The sequence below is a fragment of the Haliotis asinina genome, chromosome 3, assembly GCF_037392515.1.
Source record: "Haliotis asinina isolate JCU_RB_2024 chromosome 3, JCU_Hal_asi_v2, whole genome shotgun sequence".
In the NCBI taxonomy this organism is placed as follows: domain Eukaryota; kingdom Metazoa; phylum Mollusca; class Gastropoda; order Lepetellida; family Haliotidae; genus Haliotis; species Haliotis asinina.
In genome coordinates, this window is record NC_090282.1 from 85232624 (window position 1) to 85255583 (window position 22960).

Genomic DNA, 22960 nt, shown 5'->3' on the forward strand with positions numbered 1-22960 from the left:
AAGCACTGCTGTTGAATGCCAGGCGAATCGCCATTTTGCAGACGACACAAAGCACACAGATTTAGAGTTATCTCCCTTCCATTGATTTTCAATCGGAAAACATTGGTAACTTCGGTGCTTCATGTGTGATTCAATGTTATAAATGCGATAAAAAAGTACTACCATGAGTGAGTGAGTGAGTGAGTGAGTTTAGTTTTACGCCGCTTTTAGCAATATTCCAGTGATATCATGGCGGGGGACACCAGAAAATGGGCCTCACACATTGTATCCATGTGGGGAATCGAACCCGGGTCTTCGGCGTGACGAGCGAACGCTTTAACCACTAGGCTACCCCACCGCCCCTACTACCATGAAGCATCACAAGATTTCGGAATTCCCATGTACGTTGAAAATATTACATCGCCTGTAAGCGGGGTACATTGAAAATAATAGAATAGTGCTTAGCCAATCAGAAAGCGACATTCATGTGTGAGGTAAGATAAAATGGAATTTTACCTTTTTTCTGAATGGTATATATTCAACATTTCATTAAGTACCTTCATATTAATGTTGCTAAAATCATGTGAGTGGCAAATTGCACCTACTAATGTTCTCCATCATATTAGTATTCACAAAACTAAACCAGTCAACCATCAGAAAGAAAATGTGACAAATCCATATATACACAAATGAAACATTGCTTCATATAGCATGCACAAACATCATATAGATACTGTAAGTCATCGAGTCTAGCAATGTTGTTGGGAATCGCACAACAGCACTTGAATAATAACTTGCCATATCTACTTACTGTTTCTCAAGACAAGGCACACATAGATGACAATGTTGAAGAAAACAACCATGATGAAGACAGATCTCAAGCTGTACCAGCGGAAGGATGAGAGGTACGAGAACCACGCACTTGAGTGGATGTTCACATGCTGGTCGAACTCTAGCTGAAACTGGTCCTGTTTGTTCAGGGCTCGAATTGTCTGCAATCCCAGGATTGTGTCTGATACATGGGAGTAAACTGGGCTCCTGACTGCAATCAAACAATGTATACTCTGAGACTGAATCCTGGAATAATAATACCTCATGACCTTTGACTAGTCACTAGTATAACCTAATTTTGTTTTATTGCTTTTATTAACATTATAGATATTATCTAGTAACAGTGCCAAGGGGCAGGCTGTAAGATAATATACACTCAAGTATCTAAAACAGTATGTACATCTTTTGGAGTGAATATGTGAAAAACAATTTGTGGTCCCATTCCTTTTCTGTACATTCATATTCACACCACACTGTACATTCACACCACAGAGTACATTCACACCACACTGTACATCAACATCCCACTGTATTCACATTCACTCCCCTTTTCACATTCACACCACTGTCCCTCTGTACATTCACATCACACTACATATTTACACCCCTTTTAACATTCTTATTCAGGTCCCTCTGTACATTCATATCACACTGTATATTTACACCCCTTTTTTACATTCTTATTCAGTCCCCTCTGTACATTCACACACCTCTTTACATTCACACTCAGGCCCCTCTGTACATTTCCACCCCTCTTTGACATTCACATTCAGGACCCTCTGTACATTTCCACCCCTCTTTTAGATTCACATACGCTTTAATAGGAAAATCACATGCACCAATGACAGTCAAATGCCAACTGACCAAAGTACACTGTTTCAACAGATCACTTCATTCTGTTAACTAATATATACATAAAACACACCATTTGCTTCAATACGCTTGATATCACGGGTTGTCTGAATCGCATAGAATCGGAGACAGAAGACAGTAATTGTGGCAGGAACCAAGGCAATGAATAGCCAGGGAGCTATTATGCACACAATCAGAACTGCAGCAGTAATACTCAAGGTGTACTGAAATATGTGAAACACATCATTTTAAGATGAAACATGTCAAAGACATGAAGAATTAGATAGTTTGTACCATATAATAGTTTGTACACTAGTTACAAAATTACACCATTTATCTCAGCTGGTTGCAAAGTAATCAGGATTGAGCCACCCAAACATTGTGTCAGAGATCCGTGCTCAGTGTATGGAACTTTGTCCACAAAGAGCTTTGCCCACAAGGGACGTTGCCCACAGGAACTCTGTCCACCACAATTTTCACAGTGAAGGAATTTTGCCCACAATATATTTTGCTGCCTGCACTTTGATTGCTTGCACTTTGTTTTCATTTCTACTGTGGCAATCTTGAAATGCCATGTAAATATGTAAAAAATGACCTTAATGCTAATGAGATCAACCTATACTTCATCCAGCTTTGGTGAAGTGCAAACACTGTGGGCCAAGTCCCTGTGGACAAAGTTCCTGTGGACAAAGTTCCTGGATTCTCCATGCTCATCTAGTGTATGTAGTGTAGCGACACGACAGTCAGTGAATTCAGTTCTGTACGGCCATGACAAGCTTCCTAATTATTGAACATAATTTGTGTTATCAAGGACTTTCCCAAACTTCAATCTGGTTGAAACATCCAACATCTGTTTGTTACCTGGTTTGTGGCATACAAACATCTGTTTAGTACACTGTCAACAAATCCCAGATCCCTTGAGAACCGATTCAAAATCCTCCCTGAAATGGATGAACATGAGGCACTAAAGCAATGAGTAGCTGAATGCAGTAACTTGCTGGTACTGACTCAGGTGATATAACTCTGGGGTATTTCAGTGAATAAGTGGGCTTATAAGAACATAAAAAAAAAAAATCTGAGATAACAATAAAGTATAAAGTTCGCAGGTACTTGTATGGATCTAACAGAACATTGTTGGTTGGGTAGCCTAGTGGTTAAGGCATTCACCTTTAATGCCAAACACCTGGGTTCAATTCCCCACATGGGTACCTTGTGTGAAGCACATTTGTGGTGTCCCCTACGCATGTGCATGTAGTATTTGTAGGCAGAAGTAATAATAACACTTTGCAATTAACGCAACATACAACAAAATAAGTTTACTGAAAAAGTTCATATTCATGTGAAAATAATTACTGATCAAATACTAGTGGTTTGATGAGCATTCTAGAAGTTGGTAGGTCAATGACAAATATGGCACAACTACCTGTTTACTGCATAGATCAAATAACCTTTGTTACTGTACAAATACCAATGAAAACATCACCCTTGTACCCAGATACATAATGAAAAAAATATGTATATACAAATTCACCAAGAGCTCCCTCCTTTCCATATAAGCAACTTACCAACCGGGTTTATGTCAAAGAATCTTGACCTAGCTCCAAGCACAAATGCAAACATTCTGTCATGGAGCCTCTTTGAAGCCAGAGCAAATATCTGGAAAGCTAGGATGGAAAAGATGTTGATCAAGACGGCATAGGCACATGTGAAGATGATGAAGAACTGGAGTGATGGCTCCATAGTGTTCCATGACCTGACACTGGCCTCTGGTGGAACCTCTGTGGAATTGATCATCGCACTGGTGGTGTTCACATACTGAGGAGCTAGACTGTCAGACCTGCAACAATGATCATGCAACAATGTCTTTATTATTGGCGTCCCATCAATTACAGCCTACTGTAAATGATGTCACAACTCACAAATTATCTATTTTGCACTAAAATAGTGTAATATCTTGAAATTAATGCACCTCCAAACTAAAGTGACTGCTGTCCCCTAGCTAAAAGTGGAAAAACATGATGAAACAGCAGTTCATTTATTGGTATGCAAAGGACTCAACAAACTCGAAGGAAGACAAGACAAAGGCTGTGGATCTGAGGATATGTGTGATCAAGCCTATCCACGTGTGATGGATCATGTCTACCTATGAAGCAGTCACCACCAACAACTAAACATTGCTTCGTATGTGACGTTTGTCTGCCTGGCTTTGGTGTATATTGGTGATTGTATGATCCAGTAGAGCTTTAGATCACACCAATGACAACTCATGGGATGACGATCCTAAATCATGCCATCATGTTAAGTCATCTTGTAAAATTATCGCATAGTTAATCAATACAAGCACTCACATTTCACATTTAATTCACTCTCAGTCTGATTTCAAGATTTACTGTACCTTCCTACTGTTTACTGATTTGGGAACTTTTCCACTATGCAGATAGGTAGATATTACTTGTGTGAATACAATATGATGATATTGCCTCAAAGCTGAATACCTTGCAAAAGCAGTTTAGTACAATTAACAGACTATAACCAATCTTAATGCAAAGTGATAACCATGTGTGTGTTACACTAAGATTCAGAATACACCTCACCATTTAGCCAACATCCAGCTTGAGACAGATACTGCACTCTGCAACACAGAAATTGTGACCTCTGAATTGAAGGTAATGCAAGAATGACATTAGACTATCAAAACAAGGACAAAAAAAAGGTGAGTATCCATGTTTCATAACACAAATGTAGATATACCAGGGACAATCTTGCAACAATGTAGCCAAATGTCTTACCACCTCATAATGATACCACCACATGATGATGATGAGTAAGTGAGTGAGTTTAGTTTAATGCTGCATTCAGCAATATTCCAGCTATATGGTCGCAGCCTGTAAATAATCATGTCTGGGCCAAACAATCCAGTGATCAACACCATGAGCATCAATCTAAACTCTGATATGACATGTGTCCACCAACTCACAAAGCCTGTCCAACTGATCCTGTCAGTCACCTCTTATGACAAGCATGGGTTACTGAAGATCAAATCGTCATGGGATGACCATGATGATGATGACGACGACGACGACGACAACGATTGCTGGTGGACAATCGATAACCATACAATACAACCACAAGACACCATCACTCACCTCGGCTGCTATGCCCAGCACAAGGGCAATTGGTCCAAGGAACACACCATAGCCTGCCTCAAGATACTGGGCATAAACTTTAACACCTACTGCACCCCCTTCAGTGACATCCTCTTCTTCCTGCTGTAGTGAAGCTGTTATCTGGCAAACAAATGAAAAGCAAAATTATAACCATATACTGATCACATAATGGAGTTTTACCAACAATGCAAGAATAGAAAATGGCCCTTTCCATTTCCTTTTTAACAAGTTAAAGATGCAGATTTGGCCTACATTCAAATAATACCTCAAGTGCTCCATTACATGTGTAACTTTATAATATGAATTGTTTTCTTACTTACAAAAGTAATTCTACCACTGAAGAGACCAACTTGAAAGTGAGTCCTCTGGCATCAGCCCTGGTCTTACCATCCCAAGAATAACCTTGTCTCATCCTCTACATAACTACATCACTACAGCAAAACCACAGACAATAAAACTGTCAGTGAAATCAAGGTGGCTTGCAATCATGACAGTATAAAACATACAGAAAATACAGCAAAATGTAACATTAGAAAGAACAGAAATGTCAACTCCTTTTATGAGAGAAATACCTAAGAAACTCATTTTATTAAGCAGCGAATATGTTTGAGTGAACTACGCTGTTGCAACTGATGTTTGATAACACTCTAGAGAACACACAATGGCAGATATGATCACATACACAGAACATGAGGAATACTAAATATCATGAATAATAAACATCATGTCAGTTGGTAAAGAGAAAAAGTAAGCAGTCTACTGACACAGAGGGCAAGTAAACTGATCATAGCAATTTCGCAGCTTCCCTCTAAGAGTTGGAATGAAAATATACTGAACAGCAAAAGAAACAAAAGTCAAGTTTATAAATAAAAGACAATCAATTTCATGCCTAATCATATATTCTGTAGTAAACACTGTTAAGTTAACAGCTGAAATCTGCTGTTGACATTGAATTGCAATAATTGATCACAGTCTGTCAAATGGTGATACCCTTAACGTGAAAATTGAGTCTCTTCAGTAGCACATATAGTAACCTCGAGCTTGCACACACGCTGTGCAACATCATCTAACTGAGTTCACTACATTCTGAAAGAGTGATTGAGGCAAGTGGTCCCAGTCAAACACCAATCTCTGTTACAACTGTGTAAATTGTCAGTGGCTGTCTACCTGCAGCAATCCTACGTCCAGTGTCATCTCAGAATGTTCAATGGGGGAAAGAGACAGCCATGGAAGAACGCTAATGTTGTCCTGAGCCATATAATTCACTGGCACTCTTGCTGTGTGAGGGCTGTGAGTGTCGCTGGCGTTAACATGTCAATTTTGGCTCCACATATGGCCGTCGGCAATGGATTTCTGCAGCCAGAAGATGAGTAATTGTATTGCTGGACACTGCTCCCCCTGACCCATAAACTAAGGCTGTTGTTACTGTTGCTGCTCAAGTTTGGTTCCTTAGATGAGTGACCCGAAAGAACCAATCTTGTGCAAGAGTTGTTACTCGTGGCTGTTCGGTATGGGGACGATCCGATTGCTGATGAGGTTGAGCAAGTTGTGTAACAAAGATAAGATGACAGCTAAATTGTCTAGCTACAACTGTTGATTGCCTCCATGCAACTTTCCAGTGGTCACTCCTCTCTGCTCAGTCATTAGTCTAGGCATCGACTGTGTGGCGTGTAAACTTCCAACTTCAATACTGAACCGTTCACTTAGAGTGAAATGCATGTTTTCCATCCAGAACTGTCGATGCATGTGCTATAATTATGGATTTGCTGCACTGTGGGTGTGTATGTGCAAATGTTCTGTATGGATGTCAAATCGCATGACATTAACTTTTCTGGGATCATTACGTCACTTTACCATGACTGTTCCATAAACATTAATGCTTAGTTTAATGAGATTTCATTTTTTTGAAACTTGGGTTTATTTTGCTGTTCAGTATAGTTCTGTCAAGGAAACATTTCAGTTGACTGGCACTGTGAATATGAATAGTTTGTTGAAAATCAGTAATGTTTAAAGAAGCGAACCATTCCTCCTTTGGACAATACCATTCTCACTGAAATTGTCTACTTTAACTATATGGTGAATTAACAAACCATTAGTACTGAATAATGAGACTGCACATATACATTGTATATGACAAATAGTGAAGCCACATAATAAAGTAAGGTGCCAGGGATTACCATCATATATCGGTAACTACCTTTAGAAATTGGTCGTGACTGAGGTATTATGCTGGAAGAGTTCATTTTCAACCAGTTTGAACTGCCTAGCACTGCATGGTGATTACAGGCGTGACATAATATTTCTCTGCACAAACATCGGACTAGACCTCTACAGAAAGTCATGCCAGCTGAACCCTCAGTCAACTTTGTTGTTTTCCTTTGGTAATACAGGACCAGATATTCCAGTGATTCACATGCTGAGCATCAATATACATAGCAAGGAAATGACCTGCTGCATCTGTCTGTCAGATCCAAATGGTCACTCAAGAACAGAATTTAGAAACCTCCACAATGATCAGGTAATTCATAAGTTAGCCTAATGCAGATTCCAGTGAAAGAATAGTGAGATATTCATGCAGAGGTATTATTGGATACAATTTGAATGACAACAAGGTACCAAATGCTGGCGCAAGCTGTAGCAAGCAACCCACTGATGTAGTCAAACACGTTTTAACTGCAACCTAAAGAAATCTTTATAGATGAAAAAATCCTTATTTTGTGAAGTGTGACATTTCGATAAAGATTCTTGTACCATTGTGAGAACATTCCTGCTGGAGCAAGAATCTTTATTGAAATGTCACACTCATAAAAAAGTTGCTATGCATAAAGCTTGTCTATTTTGTACTTCCCAGCTTTAAAACATGCCCCTTAACGAAGTATTGAATTTTTAGCTTCTTTCAATAAAAATAATTTCAATATCCCTCATTTCAACACATTTACAACAGTGTGAAATAGCATTATCTTCATATAGTGATGGCAGCAGTATTGTATTGGTATTTATAATTACAGTATTCCTGTAGCAAGATGACCCACATCTTTCATTATCATAATATTGAAACATACAGTAATCATAATTATTGCTTTGTCAACAAAGAATGTAACAGACATATAATGCATCTACCACACAGTGCAAGAAAACTTACTTTGAATTCTTCGTCCTGTATCATATGAATTATAACTGATTACAAACTAGAAATGATGGTGACTTTCAAGGACAGCCATTTCATTTTTGTTTTAATAGAAAACATGTTAAAAAAAAATGTTACTGCTGGCCATTATTCAAAATCATTTGATAGGTTAGTTACCAAAACATTCATTTTGTCAAAAACGAAATGTTGAAATTGGAAAGGCGGCAGGAATTTGCATGAATGTTATCGTTTTCATTTTGGATTTTCTTTCAAACATTAACTGACAGACTTCAAGCATCTAGACAGATGTAGATACAGCTCTGTATTGTAAACCTACCTTCATTTTTTGTTCCTCTACAACCATTCCTGAGACAACTTCATCCTTGGTATGTTTATCCTCAGTTGCAAGGTATGTTGCAAGATCTACCCCTCGGTCTTCAAGCTCGTCATAGGTTCCTATGTCAAATACACTTCCCTGGAACATCAGTTTCGTGGTTTACCCACAGATACGCAGTGGCTAAATAAATTCTGCTTACATATGGCTTGGTAAAAAACGTCTAAAAAGTATAGTATCTCTAAATGACACACATAATGTGTATATTTTCACATATAATAATACCTGCATTTATTGGAAACATTCCTCACTAAGAGATTAAACTGAGGATGGTTCATTTCAGTCTCTGGTTTACAGAACTGGCACAGCCCATGCCCTTCAAATTTGGTTTTGACTGTGGGAAAAAGTGTAATCTTGCGAAAAACTCTCAACATGAAGAACATACCTCTCTTAATACAACAATTCTGTCAGCCCTCCTCAAGTAGTGCAGCTGATTTGTCACCAAGATAACTGTTTTCTCCTCCAGTAGTAGTTTTATACATCTGGAACACAGACAATGTAACAACCCATAAAATCATACCTGCAACATACACATCATACAGCATACTCACCATCACACCTACAGCATACTCATCACAACAGTAACATGCTCATCATCACAACAGTAACATGCTCATCATCACACCTGCAACATGCTCATCATCACACCTGCAACATACAAATCTACACACACACCACATACACAAACCATTACCTTACACATCTTTCATGTGCTATATGTCTTCCATGGGTGTTTTGGATTAAAGTACATATACAATGATAGTTGTTGATGACCTACTTGTTGAAGATGTGTCTTCCTACTTTGGTGTCCACAGCACTGAGGGGGTCATCCAGCAGGTAAATGTCACAGTCTCGATACACCGATCTGGAACCGTACATGACCATGTACTTAAACGTTGCCACCAGAGGGATCGTGTGGACCTGCTCTAAGGCTAAACCCAAATGGGAATCAAAACATGTAACCGAAGTGAGGGAAGTACGTTGCCAACCTTTGGTAGCATTGTTCACATATATAGGAAGACCAATCTCTTTTCTCTCTGCAGCAAAACCTTTTTTCCATTACAGTTTGCCTGTGGTTGAACAACTAAAGAATGTCCATTTGCTGATTAACATAAAAATCCAGCACTACTCTGGCTTATGACGGCCTACAAGCCCTGATATTACGGGCTACTGTAAAATTAAATATAATCCTTGACAGCAATGGTGGCTGTCACAATTCAGTGAATCGTATTGTATTGTTTCATGAAGTCAATTTCTTACAGCCCACAAGAATGGAATATTTACAATTTAAAAAATCTGTTATGTACCAAAGTGCGACATGCCAAATGGCAACAATACAAGCTTTGCAGTAGTTTAACTTGTGCCACTTGGCCTAGGCCCTGATATCCCTGTGACTTTAACCATTTGACAATAAACACTACCCTGTGACACCATTGGGCTGTACTACTATGCTGTCAACAAGTAAATGCACAAAGCCATTTAGAAAGTACTCTTCTGTCAGCCATTTAGAAAGTACTTTTCTGTCAATAAGGCCAAAGCATGTCACGTCAAATAATTTATTATTTCAATGAATAAAATATATTGCACATCAACTACTGAGTCACTACTGGATTCATGAGTAGATATTCAATTTATAATGTATTTGTTGTAGTGCCTGATTCAAACATCAGTATAGCATTACCTTGCTAGAGTGAGTCTGGCTTTTTGACCTCCACTCAGTAACAGTCCTCTCTCCCCTACCAGTGTCTCATCCCCATATTTCATCAGGCCAATATCCTGATAATGACAAAAACAATCACAAAATGGCAACACCCTCAAGTAAAATAAGCAAAAACTTTAAGGACCAGACAAATAAGGTTTATATTTACCAGACAAATCATCATAAGATAAAATATAGTCACCAAAGCTGTACATTGTGACTAATTTGTGACTCATGAAACGTGGCAACACATGTTTTCCTCACAACGCAGTTGGGTCACATAGACAAACTTGAGCAAGTAAACTGTGTTGGTCATGATCCAAAGGTAAGGTTCTAAATATCCATCATTATTACTCAAGAAATTTCTTCAGTCTTTACTTTGTTTATGGGAGTATAAACCAAAGCCATATAACACTGTGTGAATTCTTATATTCAAAAACACAAAAGTGCAGCTGATAAATACACACTGAAGTCTAATTAGAAATACATACACAATAACAACTTTTATCTCATGAATATTTAACTCAACAGAACAGCACAAGGTCAGCTTAATACTACTACTTTGTTAGTCAGCATGGCTTAACAAGTTTTGTTTGCAAATTTAATATGAAAATGGTTTTAGACATCCCTTACTTCAGAAATATTTACCTTCTGAAGAGCACAGGCATCAATTACTGCCTCATATCTTTTAAAATCATACTTGTCTCCAAACAAGATATTTTGTTTCACACTTCCAGAGAAAACCCAGGACTGCTGAGCTGCATATCCCACAGATCCGTGTAGAGTTATCTGTCCTTGTTGATAGGGGAATTCCCCAAGCAATGCCAGTAGCAGTGAAGTCTGCAACAGGCAAGTGAAGAATCAGCAACAGTTGGACATACACAATGGTCCACTGGGGGCATGTGTGTAATGTAAAAGTTGACTGCCTTTGTGTGCCAGTTTCAATTGACAAAAGACCCCAAAGATTTGTGCTAGAATTGATCTTCCGCAACCCATGCTAGTCATAAGAGGTGACCAACGGGATTGGGTGGTCAGGCTCACTGACTTGGTTGACACACATCATGGAATCCCAGTTGTGTAGGTTGATGTTCATGATGTTGATCACTGAATTTTCTGGCCCATATATGAATATTTATAGACCATCACCATAGAGCAGGAATACTGCCTGAGTGTAGTTAGTAGTGTAGTGTAGTTAAGAGAAACGAGTGAGTGAGTGAGTGAGTGAGTGAGTGAGTGAGTGAGTGAGAGTGAGATATTTGACACCACATCGGCAATATTTCAGCCATATTGTGACAAGAACCATTAATATTACACATAATAGTGGATGGTAAAAAAGAAACGAATCACATTTGTAGAATATCTGAGGGTTATTAATCTCTGCTGTTAATTAATAAGGTCCATTATGTCTGTTATCACTGATTATAATGGCTACACACAACATGAGTGATTTCTTCCCGACATTTAACATTTCACTCTGACCATTATTCAATCACGTTCAACTGATGTCAGTAACAGAAAGTCTACAAGCACAGAAAGTAGGCAGTCTTCCAGACACTTACCTTTCCAGAGCCCACTGTTCCAACAACAGCCATCAACTCCCCCTGATTCATGCAATAAAAATTCAGGCAATAATTGTCATTCTTATGCCAATGAATAAATATCAATATGGAAAGTACAGCACAATAAATGCAAAAACACATATCAATCACATCTACTGATTCTTTGATTAGTTCTTGCACATGTACTTCACGGACTCAGATAGAATCATTCAAATTTAAATTTTAAATTAAAACACACTAACCTTTTTTACATTAAGTGCAATGGACTTGAGGGAAAAATAATGTTCCATCTCACTCTGAAATAGATAACTTCGTAATTAAAAACAGTTTCATTCTGTAAAGTTTGCTTACTTGATGAGAAGTATCCATTGTCAATACATCATGGGTTTAAATATTCCATATATTTCCATTCGGTTAAACAAAAAAAGTGAAATGTTTCTTGGGCATCAGTGTGTCACTTTTATTTGTGCCCATAATTTTTATCGCCATTTAAGAAAAATAATTTTGACTTGGCTGTATCCCAAACATCCATTTGTCCACTATAAGAATGAGTGTCTGTAAGAAAGAGTGTGGCTGAATCTACTACATATTAACACATGCTAAACCTTGCAAGTTGTATTTCTCAGAGAAAAAAATTAAAAATGTGTTCCAACTGCGTCACTTTTTGTCTATCAGAAATTTTGAAAACAGTCCTACTTTTGATAAAAAATTGCCCAAGAAACATTCAATTTTTTTATGCAGCCGTAACAGTGAGTAATGAAACTGATATGAGTCACTATGTCTTTTCCTAAGAAACTATGAAACAATCATTTCATGTCTTTAGGTATGACTAGACTTCCGCACAGCGCAAATGAACTTCCACTTTTCTTGGTATATAAAACAGTGAACAATAGTCAAAAGATATCATTTTGAGTTAATTGCCTCCTTAACAAATCTAAATGTAACTGATCCATATAGAGAAGAGATATCCATCACGACAATACTTAAACAGAAATCTCTGAAATCAGTTTGTTGACGTAATCTCTATATGAACACAATGGTTTCAGCACTGACCTCATGCAGGAGTTTACTAGTCTCACTGGTGCTGTCTCTTTTCTTGATCTTCTCTCTGCTCTTCTTCCTCAGCTCAGCCCCACTCATCTCCCATCGGGCTGTCACATAATCTATCTGCACAGCAGCATCTGACTCTGTGTGTGTCCGATGATGCACATGTTTGTGAAGGATGTCCCCATGTGTGAGATCTTTCTCTTCATCCAGCAACAAGAATTTCTGCAGGAAATATAGAAAACATTTTTCACATGAACTGTCACCATTCACTTCAATGGAGGATACACATAATTTTTATTTTTAGAGCAGGAAATTTCTGAATGCTTACTTGTAAATTTATACAGCAAATTGCACTACCACAGATAAACTTTTATGACAAGACCTTGGCCAGGAAATATGAATTTTACCCTACAACAACAATCACCCTGCACCAAAACCACAATTTCTATCTTTGCTCTTCGCATAATACATGCAGTGCATTTTAGTGTTATCATTAATCAGATGACGCTATCTCAGTGCACATGCTGAAGTCAAAATATACCTGTATTCTCTGCATGGAGGCAGATAGTTCAGAGAGGGTCTCAATGCTGTAGGCAAGAAAGTAAAAAGCTGACAGCTTGAGTATATCCAGCAGACAAAGAGTCACAAACACTGAACTGGTTGATATTGGGTAGGAGATAAACAACCAGTTTCCAACAAAGATGAACAATGCCATTACTCGTGTGAGGTAGAACACAATAGATATGTTTATCGCTTTAACCAGGAAAGACAGCTTCAGGAATGACATCTCCTTTCTGTAAGAGAAGGAAACAAAGCACATGACACCATAAAATCCAAAGTTTAAGCTATTCATTTAGATCTAATCTTGAAAAGTTGATAAACAACATCACATGAAGGTTGTGCAATATCTCACAGTAATGCACAGAGGTAAGTTCTATGTATAAAGTATAGGTCAACAGATATATTTCATTCATTATGAAACACAACTCAAATAATTAAATTTTAATAAAAATGCATACTGAAGTAAATATAAATACTAATTTGAGGGATCTTAAAAGGATTCACATAAACATTTATAGAAAAGCCATGACTGACAATCTGGTCCTGCTTGCCACTGACTATCATCCTTACAAATGCTGCGTTTTTTATTGTATCTTTAAGGTGGGGGTGGGTGTGTGTATATGTGTGTGTGTGGTTGGAGCCAGTCAATCTAGTGATTCATGTCACAGGGGTATGATACCTGGCCACATTATCTCATTACCAGCACAGGGCAAATTATTCTGAATCTGATACTTAACCAGATATGGGTCAAATACTGGAAGTCAGCTTACTGTCGAAGTGTGTTGATGATCTGACCAAATGGTTTCTCCCAGCAATACATCTTGATCACTCTCATCCCAGACACTATCTCCGTCATGGCATTGATACGCTCGTCTCCCCAAGCTGCAGTCTTCATTCTAAGGTCAACACAAAATCCAAATTACAAAGGAACACAAATGTCTGGAAACCATGACCATGAAGCCAAATACTTTCAACCATCTTGGATGATATCTGATGGATTAACATAATGTTTCAGACATCCATTTCACTTATCATACTGATCAAAATGTTTTGCAGACATATCAATCCGCAGAAACATTGACGCATTGGGAAACCCCTGTCTAAACTCTCTGGGAACATCAGAAAATACTGTACAAAGCAGTTCCCTATTAATCGGATTGTGACACAAAGAGTAAATCACTTACTAATAGCATCAGTCATACTATTCTTTACATCACAGACATAATTACAACAAACCGCTTGCTATTACTACGTTCCTTGACAAATACAACAGCTCATACCTTGTGATTGACTCCCCTGACTTCTATGAATAAATAGGGAATTTTTATTTTTTCCTTTATTTCACCTCCCTACCATGATCTCTAATTCATACCCGTTCCAGATTCTACACAGTGGTTTCCTAAATCTTTGTAACATGTAGGCAACAACTGATCCTGGTGTTTTGATAATAACAATTTGAGGATAACTTGAAAAGAATACGAGTGTTCAAAAATTTTGAAAAACATACCAAAACTTCATGTGTATTAACGGTCCACATCCTGGCCGGCCCATCAGTATTCACATATATGTGTACACAGTGTATCAAGCAGTAATATCTAGCACACAACACGTGCAAAGACAATTATGTCGATTTATCTACAAGTTTCTCAAGGACCAAACCTCACAAAAATTAGGGTTTCAGATCATGTAATTTTCTGAATAGAATTGATATTTTATACTTATCCTGACTCATGCTTAATTGCTTATCTCCTCTTACTGGCGAAGGTGGTGGAACACCTGAAATCCTTTGCAGTTCCATTCTAAAAGAAGCGGACGTAAAATTCACACTCACCCTTGAATTACCTCCGCTCCCACACACATGGTCAGCTGATCGGCCATGATACACACTCTCTCCTATAATCACCCAACACAAGAATATGAGAATTCAGCGCGTCTGTGAGGGGTAGCTTGGAGGGCTTTCGTCACGAGTCAAGATAAGTATAAAATATCAATTTTTTTCAGAAAAATACATATTTTTCCTTATCCTGACTCATGCTTAATTGCTTAGAGAATCCGACGGAAACGGCGGTGGGTCAGACCATGCTGGATTCTGCTGGCTGTTCCAAATTATGTCCAATAATTTCCCCCTAACAGGAACTTGTAACGGCGATAGTTTGGTCATATTCTTTTCATATTCATTGTAGATTTTTGGGGGGATCACATCCAGTCGAACATGTCTTCCGTAGAAGGCCTTGTTGACTGGCAAGTGATGACATCAAAAGTAACTAGCGTCCTGCTAGTTTCTGATGCAACTAAATGTCAAGATATTGCAATCAAGACTAGTTGCGACCCTTCTTCATGTACAAATATCTTCATAACGTGTACAGGGTCCTACTCATTCATGCTATTCTGTTCAAGACATACGCATGAACTTTCCACCAATATTCTCTGCAGAGCATCTGGCTCCTATAAGTCACATGTTAAATCGGGTGAGTGAAGCCAGCGCCTTCGGGGAACTGTTAGTTGCTGAGCCACGACAAGTGGCCCAAACTGATGAATGCCAGTGACGTCCTCCGTGGCTATGTCTCGCAGGTAATGGTTGGCAAACACAGTGTTTGACTTCCAAAAACAGCCCTCCTTTACAGTAGATAGCAAGCAATTTCCATGTAGTGCTAGTGTAGAAGCTAGGGCTCTGACTTCATAGGGTCTAATCCTGCTGCGTATGTGCTCTGAGCATAACAGCTCTGATCCAGCTCTGAGATAGTGTTGTGGGATACTTCCGTACGTGACATCTGTAGGTGTCGCAGTAGATATAGGGATAAACAGGTGCTTGAACCATTGTCTTCTAGACTTTGTACATGCAATGTATATCTTCAATGCTCTGACTGGACATAATGATAAATCTTGTATATCATGAGGGCCCAAGATTGAAGACAAGGCCTTTATAAGAAATGTCTACCTGGTTGACCTGACACTTGATTCTTTGCATTGAAATCCCAAACGAATGAGCTGTTTCTTGGTGACTTGTATCAAACTTCGTTCCATTAAAGTGTAAAAATAGCGTCTTATGAGTCAGCATTTCACTTTAAGGCCGATCGAGTGGTTCATAAGCGTCACTTGTAAGATGTTGGAGTACTACATTTAGGTCCCACGCTGGAGTTCTAAATCTGTATTTCTGATCTTCCAACTTGAATGAGCATAGTAAGGCAAGAAGCTCTGGTACTTTAGTCAGCTTGGTCCATTCCCATGGTCATGACCGAGTTGAGAGCTGCTAAGTATGTACAGTCAGGCCGCATTAATCCGGATACTTCTGTTTTACATCAAAAACGCTGGGATAGTGAAACGTACGGACTACTGAAACGAACTTTTATGAACACAACTACAGTACAGTTACTTCCCTTTGACATGGCAATACAAAAACATACGAACGTATACAAGTTTCAAAAGATTTTATTACAGTTTGTAGACATAATAACTTGAATATTCATATAATAACCAATGCTTACAATCATGTCTGGACAGATTATACACCTAACAAAACTCACTTGTGAAAGAAATCTACAAGATGGTAACAGTTCTGAATGATGGAGCTTTTTACTTCGGATCAGGCAGTTTTCTCAGTGCTTCTTGGAGATTAAGCTTCTGTGGCCGGTCGGCACACTGGATGAAATGCTTGACGAGATATTTCTTGTAGTGGGCCTTGAAAGTTCTCATGATGCCAACATTAATTGGCTGAATGTGTGATGTGGTGTTTGGGGGCAAGAAATTAACTTTCACGGTGGTCAGTTTGACACTGGCACACTTGTGACTGGCAGTGGCAGCATTGTCACAAAGTAAGATCACGTGTCAACCACGTGACTGCAGCTGTCTGTCAAATGATTATAGCCAATCACAAAACATATCCGATGTCCGAAATTGTGCTCTTGCCAACAGAATGTCCGAATTTTTTACCAAAATGTTTACACATAAGATCTGGCTTTAGGGTTTTCTCTTTGTATCTACAAATTTCTCTTTTTTTTGTGCGGCAGTAATTTCACATCCTTTATGCCTAAGGGCGGGACTTGCCATTATGACTGACAAACGTCATCTGATCTCATTTTGACACGATCAGTGTTTTACACAGGAAGTAAACATGACAGGTATTACTCCAACTAACCAAATGTGAGACCTGCTAATTGATCAAAATCACAAACTAACGACATGTTCAACTCGGAAGTGTCACATAACAATTACCACTGAATAGTAAACAAGATTGGTTACAGCTAGCTATTGTTCGGATATCGCGGGAATCGGAATGTCAGAGTCCGGACTAACACGGCCTGACTGTAGATAATGTAGAGCCTTTCAGACCTCTGGAATGATGTAAATAGCATAAATTATCTGCTATTTGAGGATGAGTCACCTTGTTCACTGAAAATCCCTTTTCCCTGGCATATGCCTCAAAAGGTTTCCACGAGTCATCATAAAGTGTGCAAGTGGATTTGTGTAAGGCTAGGGTGACTGCTTTCACTGTTCTTGCCGAATATCCTCTGTGTATCAAACAGGTCTTAATACGGTCCATACGTGAAGACGAAATACAGATGGCTGGCCGTGCACCTGCTTTGTGTAGGGGTGGATGAGAACATTCTTCCACTATGGTAATTGTAGTGATGGTTGTAATAACTCTTCTATAAGCGTTGGAAACCAATCTCTCTTTGACCAGTAGGATGCGACCAAAATCAGTTGTAACCCCATCATTTGTCTGATTTTCTTGATGACTTTCAGTAGCAGTAGTGGAGGGGGAAACACATAAGCATTCAGTCCTTCCCATGGAATGCTGAAAGCGTCTGTTGCCCAGGCTATGAGATCTGGTACTGGTGATACAAAGGTTGTTGTCCCTTTGTTGAACCTTGTTGAAAATAGGTCCGTTTGCGGTGATCCGAGGGCCTGAATGATGAGTTGAAACGCTTCCTGATGCAGCATCCATTCTGTTGGAGATAGACGAAGAGGATGAGATAGGGCGCCTGACATGATGTTGCAGGCTCGTGGTGTGTGACATGCTTTTACTTGAAGATTCAGACTGTCAAGTAAGTTGAACAGTTGAAACGTCAGGTGTAGTAGAGATAGTGGTCTCGTTGACCCTTGCTTGTTTATGCAAAAGGCTACTGTTGAGTTGTCATTAATACCTTGTCTCTCGACCAGTGGTTGATAGCATGAATAACCGCTTTCATTTCCAACTGGTTGATGTGAAGAGCCTGTCCCTCTTTGTTCCAGATTCACGCTGCTACCTTGTTTCCTAGATGAACTCCCCATCCTTGCAGAGATGCATCTACATAGAGATGGCTGTTTAATACCGCCTCTAACACATAGGTTCCTGCACAAACATTCGAACGGCAAGACCACCAAAGCAGAAAGGGCTTCAGACTGTCTGGGAGTGGAATCTGGCCTCTGTTGTTGAGATGAAGATTCAAGAAGCGTTGTAACGGACGCAACTGCAGTCTTTCTCTTCTGGTCATATCTTACGTTGATGTGCGGAGACCTAGTAATGACTGCCGTTGTCAAAGTGTTAACGGAGAGAGTAGAGCTTGCATTATAATTTCTTGAATCTTGACCAACCAGTCCTACAATCTGATTCAACGTAGTGATGAAACAAATCCTGAGGAATTTGATATCTTGTTGAGGTTCCAGTTCCGAGTTTAGGTGATTTACTAACCAACCCAGTTGTGTTGGTAGCCTGGTTGTGAAGTCTAACTGTCGTCTGAATAGACATGATGCGCCTGTATGCCGTTGTCCAGACAAAAAGCACTGCGTAGTCCCCTGAGGTGTAGATAGTTGACGATGGGTTTGGTTACCCAAGTGAACTGCCATGGGGCCGAAGATATTCCAAACGGTAGGACCATCCATTGGTAGTGCTGACTGTTGAAAAGGAAGCGCAGATATTTCCTGGATTCTCGATGAATCAGGATATGTAGGTATGCATTTTGCAGGTCTATGTTGGCTGGATAGTCTGCCAGTCGGATGATGTGTCTTAGTTGAGGAAGATGTAACATCTTGAAATGTTCTGGCTTCCGTAGAAACTATTTGTTGAATTCCTTCATGTTGTAAATGAGTCATGTACTCTGTGGTGTATTACTTCTACTGCTCCCTTATACAACAGTGTTGATATAACATCGGTCAACTTGTCTAGCTGATTGTCCGCATAGATGATGGGAGTTGGTAGTTTTGTGACCGGCGGTGTATATTCCAGCAGAATCTTGCAGCCGTCTCGCAAAATATTCATGACATAGTTGAGCAGAGCTTACAAGAGCTTACAAGGGTTTACACGCCAGACAAATGCAGGTCAACCGCTGACAGCCGTAATCTGCACTGAAAGCACGATTTCATCAACTGAGACTAAGTTTAAGTTGATGAAATACATGTTAGATAAAGGCACAATAATCACAAATTTGTATAATAATAATAATAATATATATATATATATATATACAAGCCAAATACCGCATATAACACAAATTTAGTTTGAAAGACCAAATGAATGAAAAACTTATCGCCATATATGGGACCCCAGGTGCCTCCTGCCGCCCTTGAGTGATAGGGAGACAGTGAGTATCATGGCCGATCAGCTGACCATGTGCGCTGGAGGGGAGGTAATTCTTGGGTGAGTATGAACTTTACGTCCACTTCTTTTAAAAGGGAACTTCAAAGGATTTCAGGTGTTCCACTATCCTCGCCAGTAAGAGGAGATAAGCATTTAAGCATGAGTCAAGGTAAGGAAAAATAATACATTTTTGTGACAAACTGTCATTGAAAATTTCCTCCAGTGTCATTAAGTTTGGTAATGACAAACAAGAATGTCCCTGCAGGATTCATCCTCGATATCTCCAGAGCATACGCTCCGATAAGTCTCCACTATACCCTGGACGCATCTACGGCTCTGCCAGATAAATTTATTACCTCCCTTGACTGTCTTTTCATCCAGTCAGGTGTCTACGCTGGGAAGTTGAGCGAACCAATCACAACTCACTTTCGTATTTCGAATTATCTAACCAATTATACTTGGCAACAGAAACCATGCAGAGGTTCTCTGGAAGAGGTAGAAGGCGTTCTTGCATATGTTGTTTTAAAGTTTTGGACCTGTCAATTTGTTTGTATGATTTCCCTAAAATCTGGGATGCACTGTGGGCAAACCTTCGCAGTTGCAACCGCTACCTTTGTTGACACTGGCAAGCTCTGTTATAACTGCGGCCTAGCTGATTGGCTACTGTGAGAAGGCGGAGCCAGCAAAGGGAGGTAATAAATTTATACAAACCTGTAGAGGTTATGAATTCTTTGAAGAATGTCCTCCTTGGGGTACATATAAGCATTTTTATGTCCATTAAAAATCCCTACGACAGTTGTAACTATTTTGATAATAAAATATTTACAAAACAAAAAACTCGTTTTTGTCTTGTGGGACCACCTTTACAGGGCCCCCCAGGCCCCCTACAGCCAAGAGCAGGTAACTCTGGCCGTCTACCTCGCACCTCCTTTTCATGCTGAACGTATCAGACAGAATGAGGGGAGGCGGGTGGCCGTACCCCAAGGAGGACATTCTTCAAAGAATTCATAACCTCTACAGGTTTGTATAATTCTTTTTCAGAAGAAGTCCTCCTTGGGGTACATATAAGCATTAAACAGACTCCCGAAGAGAAGCAATTGGGAGTGGTATTCTGTCTGACAGCAACAGTCCATTCGATCGAAGTGCAAATCTACAATCACACGGAAATAGAAAAGGCACCGACCTGGTCACCTGACCGCTGATGTCAATCAAGGCGGGGGCGTGACAAAGCTGAGGACCCGCTTGTCAAAGCTTACATGCCTATTGGCTAGAATTTGGGAAATCCCAAATGAGAAACCCCGCCCACCCAAATCAAAGTTTGGAGACCTGGACGTACGGGACACTCGCCAAACTGAACCTTGTCCATACCGCACTAGCAAGCTAAGCAGGGAAATGGAAAGGAAAGTAAGGCACCCAGCCAAAGAGGGCGGGACTAAGAAACCATCACCAAATATCACCGCCGATAAAATGGGAATGGATAGTTACCCAACACCGAGTGCAAACAGATATAGTTATCAAACAAAGCTTAATCAGCTTGAGCAGAACTATTCTGTCTACTGCAGGGAACTGACTGACCGAACCGAGCACTCTCGTGAGTGTCTGTTCAGTTGGTAATGACGGTTCTGACGTGGCCACTGCTCTCACTGAGTGAGCTGACAACCCCTTTTGGGGGAGATAAGCCTTTATGTATATAGACCTTGCAGCCTGCCGATACAATCCATCGGGATGCCGTCAGTGTATCAGTCGGATAGCCAGCCATTCCGCCACCACAACAGCAAAATAGCTGTTTCTCCGTACGGAGCAAGGCTATTCTCTTAAAATAACTTTAAGAGGTTTCATAACGTCTAATACACGAACCTTACGGTATGTATTATCAGACGACGCAGGCCGCATGCACCCAGTTAGATCGATAGGCGCGGTCATTCGAAGCGAATGATCGAATTTTTTTGGGCGGTATGAATCCGGTAAGCGAATGCTAACCCGATCCTTATGGAACATAGTAAGATCCGGGTCTGAAAACATGACGTGTAAGTCGCTAACACGTCTACCAGACGTAACCGCCACTAAAAAGTCGTTTTCCAACTTAACAGTTGTAACGACGGGTTGGCCAAGTCATAAACGAGAGGAGTGGGTAACCATTCCAATACTCGAGACAAATTTCACGACCGGACGCAGTCTGTCCACGCCTGTAAGAAAACACTGTACCCGGGGGTATTGTCCCAACAAGGCACCCTCAACGGGTATGTGGAAGGCTGAAATAGCCAGGGAGTAGCCTCGAATCGTAGAAGCGGCTAAGCCAGATTCTAAACGAGACGGTAAGAACTCCAATACTTCAACTACAGTCGAAGAAAAGGGATCGAGAATCCCTCTATTTCCACACCAGCGCGCATAACAGGCTCATCTATCCTCACACTGTACATTCGTGGAATCCGTCCATGAAGCCAGAATTGTGTCTGCAACTGATGCAGGAATTCCGCTCTTTTGGAGACGATTCCGGACAGTGGCCAGGCCACCCACTGAATCCTGGGGATTGGGGTGAGGCTGGCCGTCCTGGGATAGTAGGTTCGGTCGCCGCGGTAATAGTACCGGCGGCTACACTAGCGACCTGAGTATTACAGGAAACCAGCGTTGAGACGGCCACAGAGGTGCGAGAAGCACTAGTAGCCGCGCTGGTTGGGTGGCAAGCTGAGACAGAACTTTGGAAATCAGGGGAACTGGCGTAAACGCCGACACCACCCTGTCCGTCCAGTCCCGCTGGAAGGCGTCGGCGGCAATCGCTCTCGGATCAGGAATCCGCGAACAAAAACCCCGGAATCTAGTTCGTCACTCCAGAGGCAAACAGATCCACCTAGAACGACCGAGACAGCTGGGAGATAATCCCGAATATCTCCCGCTCGAGCAACCACTCGTGGGGAGCCAGAACACGTCGTGAGAGCGCATCTGCACGCACGTTGTCGACCCCTGGGAGATACACAGGCATAACCCGTATGCTGAACTGATCGCACCATAGTAGAAAACTGCCACGCCTCCTGAAGGAGTGACGGAGACACAGTGCCGCCCTGCTTCAGAATGTAGGACATCGCCGTCTGATTGTCCATCTCTAGACAACCACTCGGCTTCGAACCTGATCCACGAAGCGTTCGAACACCAACGTCACAGCTCTCAACTCTAACACATTGATGTGCAAG

General features: G+C 40.3%; 1 protein-coding gene across 1 annotated transcript in view; it reads right to left on the minus strand.

The window, feature by feature from the left end:
* Nucleotides 1-22960, minus strand: part of LOC137278650 (ATP-binding cassette sub-family C member 4-like) — a 43300-nt gene that overhangs the window by 7564 nt on the left and 12776 nt on the right. The window contains exons 8-23 of the mRNA XM_067811148.1: nt 13987-14112; nt 13197-13449; nt 12662-12877; nt 11851-11904; nt 11609-11650; nt 10698-10889; nt 10032-10126; nt 9129-9215; nt 8736-8832; nt 8294-8431; nt 4809-4949; nt 4257-4294; nt 3228-3499; nt 2524-2603; nt 1736-1886; nt 791-1021 (exon numbers count right to left, since the gene is read on the minus strand). Coding sequence (XP_067667249.1) covers nt 791-1021; nt 1736-1886; nt 2524-2603; nt 3228-3499; nt 4257-4294; nt 4809-4949; nt 8294-8431; nt 8736-8832; nt 9129-9215; nt 10032-10126; nt 10698-10889; nt 11609-11650; nt 11851-11904; nt 12662-12877; nt 13197-13449; nt 13987-14112 — 2213 coding nt within the window. The remainder of the gene's footprint in view (nt 1-790; nt 1022-1735; nt 1887-2523; nt 2604-3227; nt 3500-4256; nt 4295-4808; nt 4950-8293; nt 8432-8735; nt 8833-9128; nt 9216-10031; nt 10127-10697; nt 10890-11608; nt 11651-11850; nt 11905-12661; nt 12878-13196; nt 13450-13986; nt 14113-22960) is intronic.